This window comes from Ostrinia furnacalis, unplaced genomic scaffold, assembly GCF_004193835.3.
Source record: "Ostrinia furnacalis isolate ACB-3 unplaced genomic scaffold, ASM419383v2 OfSCF7532, whole genome shotgun sequence".
In the NCBI taxonomy this organism is placed as follows: domain Eukaryota; kingdom Metazoa; phylum Arthropoda; class Insecta; order Lepidoptera; family Crambidae; genus Ostrinia; species Ostrinia furnacalis.
In genome coordinates this window covers 69,659-82,142 of record NW_021137771.1, presented here as the reverse complement: position 1 = coordinate 82,142, position 12,484 = coordinate 69,659, and the positions used below count along the sequence as shown (strand labels likewise).

General features: G+C 39.1%; 1 protein-coding gene across 2 annotated transcripts; it reads right to left on the bottom strand.

The window, feature by feature from the left end:
• Fer2 (basic helix-loop-helix domain-containing Fer2) lies at positions 1–11,802 on the bottom strand. 2 transcript variants are annotated; one of them, XM_028321456.1, is made up of 6 exons: positions 11,697–11,802; positions 7,860–8,053; positions 7,377–7,482; positions 2,023–2,143; positions 1,387–1,477; positions 1–1,043 (listed from the first exon to the last, which is right to left on the bottom strand). In XM_028321456.1, the coding sequence occupies exons 1-6, from the start codon at positions 11,747–11,749 to the stop codon at positions 925–927; spliced, it is 684 nt and encodes a 227-aa protein (XP_028177257.1). In that variant the 5' UTR covers positions 11,750–11,802; the 3' UTR covers positions 1–924. The 2 variants fall into 2 exon arrangements, with proteins under 2 accessions (XP_028177257.1, XP_028177258.1); XM_028321457.1 differs by having other exon boundaries at positions 7,860–8,035.
• Positions 11,803–12,484: the final 682 nt, after the last annotated feature.

The window sequence follows — 12,484 nt, the reverse complement described above, 5'->3', positions numbered from 1 at the left end:
CCTCTCGGCATAGTAGTCCGTTCTGAACCACTACACCAAACGGCCGAAAGGTGCGTAGTTAACTATCAGGTTGTACTACTACATAAATGTTCAGAAATCGTTCGTATTACAACTGTATGATGTGCCTCAGTTTACCTTGATGTGCCGTTCTCTGTGCATTAAGTAACTAAATGTAATAAACTATTTGTGTTAAGGTGAAAGAAGGGATAGATGTCGATTGATATGGATTTCGCATTTGTGTACTCTTTCTAGCACCTTGTACTCTTAGTTAATTTTGTTTATTCTTAGTTAATATGAGTAATCATATACCTAAACTCAGATACATTTGCAAACTACTCAGATACATTTTAAATTTAAAAATTGTAAGCATTCAAACACTATGGCAGTTTCCTGCACGAGCATTGTTTTTGATTGTCAAAAATCTGATGCCCAAACGCAGCTCCTACTCTAGCAAAATTCAATGTCCCTCGCGGCCTCACTCAAGCATAAATTCAATGATTACCTCGTCACCATTATCATTTCAGCCATGATGGGACGTTCACTGATGAACACGGACCTTTCTCCTGACCAGTTGGAAGTGACAGGCATCCAGCATATATGATTAACTGGACATATTCCAGGATCTCCAGGCTTCTTAATTATTGTGTAGATTCTCCTTGTATGTCGATTCTATTCATCAATTAATACAGCTATCACCAGAGCCATCATCCTTTAAAAACAATTATGATAACACTCCTATTGTGTATATGAGCTCTAAAGCACTGTAAAACACTAGTTTAATCGCGTAGGCATATAAGTACTTACGATCTATGGAAGTCTAACTATTCGCTGTGTAATGTCGGTATATGGCGTACTGTGAAAAAATATTCCTTCTTAAACTACGTTACGCTGAGGTCTGAGTGGTCGAGTGTAGGCGTGTTGCGCCTAGTTGTGCGCAAACTGCAGGTTGTCTGAACTCAATGCGAGAGACGTGAGCACGCTGCGGCGTTGCGGGTTCACCCCCAGGTTCTCCCAGTTGATCCAGGACAAGCGAGCTGTCAGATCTGGGAATAGTTAAAAAATATGCTTCTACGAACTTAAGTTCAACCACCTTAAAATAGTATAAAGAGGATTAGAATACAATTTGTCCCTTATCGATATGGTTGGTAGAACATTATCCTTTTCCATGTTCATGTTGGTGGCTGGTTCTCATGACTTTTACCCGGAAATCAAAAAGGAGATACAGTTATTTGATTAAGATTTACCCCTCTCTACTTTTGAAAGAAGATGAGATAGTAGCCCGTATGTTTATAAGGGCTACATGGAGGGAAAGTTCTTCCGAGTGGGAATATTTTATTTATGGCTAGTATTTTTAAAATACAGGTAGTTAATTAAAAAGGCAGTTACCACTAGTATTCCAGTGCGCACGGTCAGCTTTTATCTCCCCACGGAGGCATTTTTCCACATACGTCAGTGGGTCGTAGTCCGCGTCTAACACCTACAAGCAAAATACACTTTCAATTTAGCAATTTAGACATGTTTACAGTCTGCAAGATGCAACCAAGCAAGGGAGAATTATGCTAACATCTGGTCTCCCCAACCCGTCCATTTTCCTCTGGTAAATTGTAGAAGGTCGTAAGAGTGGAGACTAAGGCTGCGTGTCCACCACAGAGGTGCGAGGATACGTACCAAAGGTGTGTCTGTAAAGAACCTCGTTCTTTTACCTTGCCCCGGTCAGCAGAGCTCTGCTGGAAACGGCATAAAAAACAAGAGAAGAATGTGGGCTATGGCATGTACCTACCTCACCCCGTTCTTTCGCCCGATACACCATCCTCGCACCGCTCACCTACGCACCATTTAACAACTTTGTAACATCACATCATGCACATCTCTGGTAATGAGGTCTCCTAGAGACGCCGTAGGCCGCGTTCCTTCAGACGTTAACGTCGGCGTTTAGACGCGATAAGAACTTGTGACACTAGCGTCGGACGACTTCGCGTATAGTGTTTATAGGAGACCCTATTCTAAGTAAATGACACTCACCTCCCTGAGCAGGGCGATGTAGGCGATGGCTAGACGCAGCGTGTCGATCTTGCTGAGCCGCTTTTCGTAGGGGAACGTTGGCACGTGCACCCGCAGCTCATCGAACGCCGAGTTTATACTGCTAAAGTCGGAACGCACGCACACGTTATAGTTTATCTCACAGACAAAAGGTCATAAAGGGATGGTGGTTGTCTTAGCAACTGTGACTAGTGTGGTCCACAGGACAGATAATCTGCACGATAAGAAATATGTTTGATGGGTGGAGCTTGCCCAAAGCTGAGGTATAGGCAGAGGCGGGGCAAGACCTAAATTTGATGTGGGCAAGACAGATTTCGCGAGGCCTTGTTCTGTGGCGACCTGAAGACGGATTTTATGAAATAATAAAAAAAAGGGTCAAAGGTCTATACGGGTCATTTCACAAAAATATGTCAACTCTTAGTCCGCGCCACATTTCACATGAAATATTTGTTAATATTTTATTCCAAAATTGTTAAATAACAGCTCGCAATGTGCTTTATTCATCACCCATTTATATTTTTTGAAACTATTTTTAAAACCTCTTAAATTCCTTTTGAATGACCCAAAACGTCATTCCCTAGGCATGTCCGTACTCCAAAAGTTTGTGTTTTGGGACCCACATTTATAAAAACATCAACTTTATCCTTTGTTCTAATTAACGAATAATCTATTTAAATGTATATTACAACAAATTCTATTAATATTTTGCGGTTTCAATAAACAATAATTTGATTTTCTTTAGTTGAAAAAGAGTCTACAGTTTTTAGCGTCATTCCCTCGCCACGCACTGATTTTATAATTTTGCGCTTTAATATGTATTTAGAGTGAATGACATTTAGTTGAGTTTAAAGTACGATACGAAGTTATCCTCAGACCATACTGGCTTTGCGGTAGCCGTTTTTTGAATTAGTGCAAACGTGCCAGTTGTTACCGAAACATGTGTTAATCCAGTCACTTCGTCAGTCCCTAGTTGAGTAGCTTTATTGATTATAATAGGAAATTGTATATAATTTAATAGTATTTACGTGTGGTTTTTTGGCTATTTTCGGCACATCGTATTAAGCATCTTATAATATAAAGTTAATCTGCATTTGTGTTAAGTTTTACTCCAAATCGTCAGTCCCTAGAGCGTCAGGCCCTAGCTTTAAACGGCACTTGGGACTAAATTACTAGTTAGGGAATGATGTTTTTTATATAGTGATAATAACAAAACAACTACATTATGCATATTAACTTATCTATAAATGTTAAGGTTAAAAGTTTTATACTTTATTAGAAGTCATATAGGAGTAATGTAGTATGAAAAAATTGAAAATTATAATTTCTCCTAAAATAAAGCATAAAGTGACTGGCCCTTTTAGACATAACATAATTAATTAATAAACAATAATTTACACTAATAAAGTATTCAAAAGCATCTTAAAAAAGTTACGGACAAAATGACGTCGAAAATATACAGATTTTTATGGAATGACCCATACATTGACAGTTTCTGATTTCTTGATTCAGTTACTATTTTTAAAGGAATATTGCGCCAAAGAATAATGTTCGTCACTTAAAACCGTGTTGTTGCTTAATTTTGTGTCTGATTATGGCTGAATTTGTTTGGAAAAAAATATATTTTTATTTTTAACTACATTGTTTAGCTATCAAGAATTTATATTTAATAGTCAATGTTCGTATTGTGATATTGTCATCTCCACCAATTTTTCAAAATTTTTGATGCGCGAGGCCCCTTGTACCGCGAGGCCGTAGGCGGTGGCCCACGTCGCCTACGCCTTACGCCGCCTCTGGGTATAGGGGGACATCACACGAACTGCATCGCAGCTACTGCGCGCGGTCGGTATATTTAACTGCATGCAGTTGGACGTTCGACTTCGTGCAATCATGATATCAACTGCACGCGGTCGGCTACAGTTGAGTGAAGTCAATGTGAACTGTATGCAGTCGTGCCTAGGGTTGCCAGGTCCAAAAACACAAAAGCCGGACTCAGTGCTTAATTTGGCCGGACATTTTACCCTAAAGCCGGATTGTGCAATTAGTGTCATAGCTCACGAGTGTGTACTGTCATAGTATCATCGGTTGCCCAACATAACATCCTGCTGCGTGCGCTTCATATTATTCTGTAGCTCGACTTTCACCTGGCGCAGCAGGCCAAATAAAAAGCTTAACAAAAGCCGGACAGGCCGGACAAGACAATATTTGGCCGGACAAACCCGTAAAAAGCCAAACATGTCCGGCTAAAGCCGGACGCCTGGCAACCCTAGTCGTGCCTTCAACTTCGCGCGGTCGCTATAGTTAGTTGTGTAGTGTCACCGCATGCTGTCCAGCGCCATTCGCATGCAGTTATAGTCTTTTTCACCTAAGATGATCCGTATGACGTTTCGAGTTTGAAAGATTTAGAGATGTCACATAACTAAACCATAGCGATTTATCTATCGATTTTTTTCGAAGAATTAGTAAAACCTACTTTTAGAGAAATATTTTGTAAAGGTGTTATTTAACAAAAAACATGTTTTTTAATTACAAATATTATTGTAACAATTTTTCATTGATAATATTCAAATTTAATGGTTCGTGTTCAAAAAAACGATTCCTAAAAAGTACTGGTTCTGTTTCTTTAAATTAAAAACTATTAATTTATTTTCAATGCGTTTATTGACTTTACAATAATCGAAAAATATAGTTGATTTTTGTGATGTTTTTAATAACTAAGTATTCACTGCAATCGATTAATGAACCGCGGAAATAATCGATTTTATTATACAAGAAATACCCCAGCACTAAATCTATTCCGTTTCACACATTGGGTACATTAAATAAAAAATATTTTTACATCGTATTTAATTAAAATATAATCAATAGACTCAGATTTTACTACATATTTCAAGACAAGTAGTTAATTTTTTTTATTATATTGCTAATAAAATACAAATATTTTTTCAAAAATATTCTGCATATATATGTATTATGCGTAATATGGATAACCTTGAAGTGTCATACGGATCATCTTACGTGAAAAAGACTATAGTCTGCAATTAGTCTTGGAGCCGAACGCGCGTCAGTTGCGTTTAAAAAATGGATTTCGACACCGACTTCTTCATTTCTTTAATAAAAGGTAAAGTCAGCATTTGGAACTATAAAACTCAAGAATATAGTATCAAAATAAAGCGCAATGATGATTGGGCTTAGTGCGTATGCGAATCAATGATACCAAAAAAAATGCAATTGGTTAGTTTACAACTAAAAATTGTATAACAACTTTTAATTTTTACTTATACATGGTGTAAAAACAACTATGAGCAATATTTTGCAGGACTTAAGAGCTTCAAACTGTGATACTAAACAACTTGTTTAAAAAAAAGTGCGTCGAAATATGACAAATATTTGGACCTCCCATACAAAGTTCATGATAGTATTTATATTTTGAACCTTGTCTCTTTGACAAAGTCAGCAGACATCTACATGCAGTTGAATATAGCGACTGCGTGCGGTTGTTGTGGTGCAGTCCGTGTGACGTCGCCCATAGGCTGGCTAAAGGCCTTTGCCACGCTTGACAAGAATCCTTACGTGAATCTTCCACCAATTCATACGAGTACAAGTGTCGCTCCCATTTACACAAAAACTTTCTTCGCGGAAGATCCGCGACGATAAAACCGTCAAGTGTAGCGCAAAAAAAGCCGCGGGAAGAGCCTGGATGCGGGCAGCGCAGGACCGTTCATTGTGGAAAACCTTGAGATGGCCTTTGTCCAGCAGTGGACGTCATTTAGCTGAAACGAACGAACGAACGAGCATAGGGCAAAAGTCGGACCAAAACAATGTAGGTAAGTAAGGGATGTGTGAAGACGTTCGGTAGATAGGTAGGTACCTAATTATGTTGTATAAGTTTCAGCGGCACCTACCTACATTTGGTACGTTGTTAATTATGTAGGTGGCAAACGTGAAGGTTCAGTTGTAGAGCTTTCGAAAATTAACGCAGATTTAAAAATAAACTGACATTCACGTTAAAGAAGTTTAACGACATTAAACTTACTTAGGTACTTACTTATGTGCTTTCAAATGTAAAAGACATCGCAAAAAGTCTACTGTCATCGGAAGAGAAACACAAGCACTGTAGGTAATTGCCATCGTCCCTAAGTATATAGAACCTAACCTACTTAGTTAGCAGCCAATTATTTAGCGCTATCATAAACGATCATTTCTAATTACTTCGATGCAACACCTCGTGATTAGTAATTGATACCAAGAGCTAGGTACTAAGTAGTATAGATCTATAACTGCAATCTGTGTCTATTGTTTGCCAATAACAGCTTATTAAAGGGCAACCTGTGGCTGGCAACTCAGTAAGTAACTGGCTGTTTCATTAAGTAATTGCTGAAAAAATCTTTGATCGCCTGTAAGAAAGTTATGTCAGATAAATACAAAAAAACGGCTAACATTGAGACGTCTATGGGAAAAAGATACTCAATTGAATATTACCAATTTTCATTTCTTAGATGGCGGTAAACCTGTGTAAGACTAACTGAAACTTTATCATGTACCTGCCAACCGGTAAAACTGGCCACAAGCCGTGGGTGAATACACGGATTTAACATTTCTCTACCTACGTATTGAGATTTTCGTGGTAAAAGGAAAAAACAGCGGGGGTAGGATTTTTATGCACGTGTAATGTGTATGTAACAACTTGAGGATAGTATTTTTTGGATCAGTAGTGTACCTACAGTACTGGGTGATAAGCGTAACACAAAAACAACACATAAAATCATGATAATTAAATCCGGCAATTTCGCAAAGAAACAGGGAGAAATCTGCATTGCGTTATTACGACCGTCAAATTCCTATCTCCTTGTGGAATACTTTTATTCTCTTTATGAACTGTGAAAAGTTTTGAGGATGGAAAAAGTATCTTACTCCTTCACGCAAGAACTACTGAACGGATTTTGATGAGATTCGGCATGACGCGGGCGATACCTACCACAAGGTTGAATTACTGCTGGATTTTATTATCATTTTCTAAAAAAAGCTAAGCAGTGCTATTTAGTTGCGCGTGGACAGTGGACAACGTATGCAAATGTACCCATTATGAACCGTTCTACAGGATGCGGTACCGTTATAATTTTTTTTTTAATATCACATGGCACGTTAGCTCTGATACTATACGCACACCGGCCTTGATACGAGGTTCAGCGTACCATTTAGGCGCCGCGCCGGAGCCGCACCGCATCGTGCTGAACGGCTCTGAGGGTTTTTGGCTGTGATATAGTCGCCGTGCAAATCTATAAAAAAGCAGTGCTACAATAGCGTGTGCAAATGAAGGGTACCCATTGGGGCCGGACCTCAGCATGCGGCGGCGCTCGCGCACGTTGGCCGCGGCTCGCTGCACGCGGTACGGGGAGCCCCCGCATTGGTACTCCGGCTCGGCGTTCGCTTCCAGCAGCGCTTCTGTTGGTACACCACCACTTTAGTAAAGTAGTTTTAATATGTTGCTACCTATTTCTTTTTTACAAGCTTTATATTGTTTACTATCTAGCTTTAACCTACTCAGCTCGGTGCTCTCTGCCAGCTTTCATTTTGAGACGCCGCAGTTTTTGCAATTTTGTTTACATCAGCATCACCATTTAATAGGCCTCCCCCAACGATTTCCAGATTGGTTAGAAGTGGCTTGCATCCCGCGTTTTTATGCACCCTTTTTAAGGTCATCTATCCAGTGGTGAGTGGATGCCCCACGACGCGCTTGATTATGGAGTCAATAAAAACCGCCGAGTCGCCGCCGTAAGAGCTAAGATATCTAAATTTAAAATATATCTACCATCACGTACCTGTATGCAGCTGCCGGCTGTGTTGATGCACGTACGCCGCCAGAGGCAGCTGCAGTCTTCCCCGGGCGGCTGCGTACACGCACGACGGCAGCTCGGCCGCCAGCGAAGCACCCTCGTCATCCGAGCCGTCCCCGTACGAGAACTTCAGCCCCGGGTAGTCCACGCGACGGCATTCGCTGTACATATCAAACGCCCTTCGGTCATACCGCAAAATTAATCCGGGAAGAAAGGCTATAAACACAGATTTAATGTACAATTTTTGAAAAAAGAAGGAGGTTAAATGATCCACACGGTTTTATATGGAACATGTTCACCGATTTGCAGGTTAGGTAATTTTGAACCGATTTCCCTGAGAATTAAACCTGTATGAGACTTCCCGACTCGCTTAAAGATATTTTAACGTTGCGTTGTTAAAGTGTGCACGGGGCAGCTTTTTACACACTATTTCAAACAAACATTTAACCACGTTCATTCGAGGACCAATAGATACAGAAAGTATTCTTCTATTAGCTTATAGAGCACCATGCTGCAAAAATCCCCGTGTGGTCTCATATTTGCCAGATATTGTAGACTTTTATCAATGTCGATAAAAATCGCAGGCCAAGCAATCTGTCCGTGAAAATATTTTTAAACGACCCTCTAAAGTTGTGCATAAAGTCCGTCACTTGTTACAGGTCACACGATAGAAGACTCGTTCACATTGAGTGGCAAAGTCATAGAGGCGAAATTGAAAATTGTTCGAGCTCAATGCAGGTCGATTTAGCCTCCCATCACTATCGCGCCGTGGCTTATTGACGTCATGCATCGTCCAAAGATGGACGATAGCAGGCCTGGCCTGGCTCACTCCGCGCGGTACATCCGATAATTACCTACAGCGAAGCGCCCCGCCGGCGGGTATTATATCAGTCGCAGTGTTGCCAGAAGGTTACTTTTGTAACCTTTTTGGTTACTTTTGTACTGCTGTGGTTACTTTTAGGTTACACTAATGAAAAGGTTACTTTTAGGTGATTTTTGAGAAATTGTAGAAATAACTTTACAGGTTATTCAGTAAAAAATATTAATAGTGACAATTTAAAAATTGTGTCATATAGTGAATTAAAACTCGAATTTGATTTATTATTTGTGAAAAATGAGTTTTAGCGATGATGATGTTTAATGGTTTCGATAATAAAACGCAAATCCATGAAACGTTTTTACACGACTGGTCACTTTTCGTATTTAGATGATCAATTGTATTCATTTTCCATCCATGAACAACCTTACACAATCATCGCTCCGCACAACCCCCCCCCCCCGTATGAAGGTTACTTTTTATTCAAAAAGGTTACTTTTTTTTATATTTCTGGTAATTTCTGACTAGACCCGACTGGCAACACTGATCAGTCGAGTGTCACGCGCGCGCATGTCAGGACGCTGGCGTGCGTTGTAGTAGGTACCTAATTCTCCCCCCGTCCTGGGGGGCTTGTAGGGCCCGCCGTGTAGGCGGGCAATCGCCGGGAGGGGCTGTGGTAGAGAAGGCTTTGTCCGGAAACCCACAGTTTCCCCCCACTTATGGCGAGTGACGGAGCACCGGGGTCTTTTTAGTGGGTATGCCTCGTCCTCCTGACTTGGTGAGCCCCACATAACCTACCCTGTCCCCGCAGGGTAGGTATGCGATTCAACGCATTTTTTCCCCGCAAAAAAAAAAAGGTACCTAATTCTATGATCGAAGTATTATTTAAAAATGGACATAAAGAGAAAGAAATATTGTGCGGCGTTCAGGTGTTTAAATTCGAAAAGAAATCTACCGGATTTATCTTTTTTTTCGCTTCCCAAAGATGCTGAAAGGTATGTTTGCCATGTAGGTAATCAATAATTCTTAGGATAGTATAGGAACCTAACCTACCATGACTACTGCTCAGAATGCGTTCGTTCGTTTCAGCCAAATGACGTCCACTGCTGGACAAAGGCCTTTCCCAAGGTTTTCCATAATGAATGCGTACTTACTTACACATTACATATACATAAGTAGATTAATTATTTTTTCACTAGACAGCAACCCTAACAGCGTAAGAAGAGTTCAGAGGCACGCGATAGAAAGAGCGAGCTGTGCGAGCTGAATTCCACTGTATCGCGTCGTAGCAAGACTCGCATTTATTTAAATCGTCTTGCGGAGTAGTCCTTCTGTACCTGTACTATTACTTATTCTGTGACGATAGTCCACTGTGAAGTCATTTACACGGAGATTACGGCGGCGCGGCTCAATATGTGGACTACAAAGGGGCTCTCACACTGGGATTATTCAGTTAAGTTTGATATCTCCGCCAAATTATACCATTACCTTTACCTATAATTTGTTCTGATTTTCTATGAGTAAGTACTTTTCAATTAAATAGGAGGATATGTATAGTTTTATTTCGGAGGCTGCTACCATAATTAATTATCTTTTGTTTTTAATAAGACATTTGCGTGGAATTGCAAGATTTCTTTGTTAATATAAAAGAACAGATGATTATCTAAGTACCTAATAAGTTTTGTGCACTAATTTATTTAAAAAAAAAGATTTGATTAAGTATTTGTTTGAATTGAATACGCTCCGAAACTACTGGACTGACTTTAAAAATCTTACACTACTTACTTGCAAGACCGCACAGAAATTGTCAATTTTATTCCGACGCAGTTGTCATAACAATTTACCGGCACGAACCATCTAAACTGGAAACTTTTTCTCTAACAAAAGCATAGAAAGCGGTAATAAACTTACTACATTTTACGAAAGTTGTTTTAAAAAGTGAACCAATAAACAGTTTTACTATAGCAAAGTAATTAACTAGGCTATCGCATACTTTTATTGTATCGGGAAATGGAAAATGCAGAATGAAAGGTAATCTGTTCCGTAGATAGAATACGAGTAGACCCGTATCGATAAAGCACGGTGTAATCACGGATGATGCAATTAGTACCTACACGTCGGGAAATTCTCGGAAAATTCAGCGAGTTTATATTAAAAGTGAGAGAATTATTACCTCATATTTTCAGTAATTTATTGTTTGATAAACACACACTGTATTTTAAGTTAAGCGACTTAAAATCAGTGTTATTTTTACACTTCGTTTTTAAATATGAAGTTTTCTTTAATTTTAGTTTGTGACGGCAGTGATTGGATTATCGACCTACGTAGGTACTTACATTTAATTAATTAATTACTTATTTATTAATTAATTACATATTAATTAATTATATAAGAGCTTCCTCGTTGTGGATAAAAAAATGCAATTACTTACTTAAATCAATAAACAGACAAAGCAATTAATCCATAAATGTATATCATTCGATCGTTTGATTTTGCAACCGATCGATTTAGAAGTAAGTTATACGTATTCGCCAAGCAAGAGAAGAAACTATAACCCTACCATAAAAAATATATGGATGTTTTTACGCCTCAGATCATATTCCCTTCTATGATCTGAGTTTTACGCACAGCCAAAGTATCTATGTAGGCTACTCACCAGTCTAGACAGCCACTAGATTTGGTTCCTATAATTTTACACAGTATAATAAGCTTTGCCTTCCGAGGCTGCATAAAGTTTGCCGTCGTTTTGGCACTTGACTATTTTCTAATTTTGTTCAAAATTGGGAAGAACCAATAAATAAGAAGCCTGAAAGAACTCCGTATTATAATATCTCAATTTATTTGAGCTTACGCCTATTGTAAGTAATATTCACATTAGAAACACGATTAGTAAAGTCTTCAGGCAATTTAAAAATTTAGAAACACCATACAAAATAAGTGTTAATAATTACTGGAGAAGATTAATGGCTTTGTTGTTTTTCTTTAACTATATCAATAAAACTTACGTAAGAGGCGGAGAGGTAGATGAGTCTGCCAGCTGGGTTCTGGCCCCTGACATCTTAGTTTAACTTGACTAACACTAGTTGGCACTGCGGATTGTCACGATCACTGATTATTGCAACTCAACTGAGCCACGAGGCAACTTGTAAAGTATTTTTATACCCCTAAGGGTGGCCATTTTGTCTCTGCCAGGGGCTTCTGTTACGGTCACAAACTGTCACATTGACCAATAATTTGAGCTATAACAAGCTCAGAATAAAGTTCGATTTGGGGTGAGAATCATGATGGGTCTTGTGCCTGTGTGCGAGCCAACCCCTGTGGAATGGGAGGCGCTTCGTGGGGACAGAGAGCAAAGTGGGCGGGGCTTGACGAGTCTCGGGGAAAACTGTGAAAATGGATTTTCCCCTAATATTTTTTTAACGACCATCAAAGTATGGCATAATCTCTAACCGTTTCGCCTATAAATGACTAGGTATAAAGATTTTAAATATAATAGGTAGGTAACATGATGAATTTGACATGCCTATCTGCATTTCTTTCTCTCTCTAGAAATTATCTTCTAGTTTTTAAATATTATTAAATATAGTTTACTTAATATGTAGGTACCTATCTCTGTCTCTTATTTCTATTCAAACAGGGTTATCACCATGTACCTACTTACATAGAAAAAGCCAGCTTGCTCAGGCAATAACATTTTCACTGGTTATTTTAGACAGTTCCCAGGAGACAGTTAACCTTTACTTCTATATTTTCAGTTAGGTGTCTTAATCCCAAGTTCTAATTCCAGACAACT

Bases quoted from the DNA above. Each gene is read 5' to 3' on its own strand.
- Fer2 (XM_028321456.1), bottom strand. From the start codon at position 11,749: ATGTCAGGGGCCAGAACCCAGCTGGCAGACTCATCTACCTCTCCGCCT. The intron at 8,054-11,696 runs GTAAGTTTTATT...GTATGACCGAAG, and splicing joins TCTACCTCTCCGCCTCTTAC to GGCGTTTGATATGTACAGCG. The intron at 1,044-1,386 runs GTAACTGCCTTT...AACTATTCCCAG, and splicing joins TGCGCACTGGAATACTAGTG to ATCTGACAGCTCGCTTGTCC.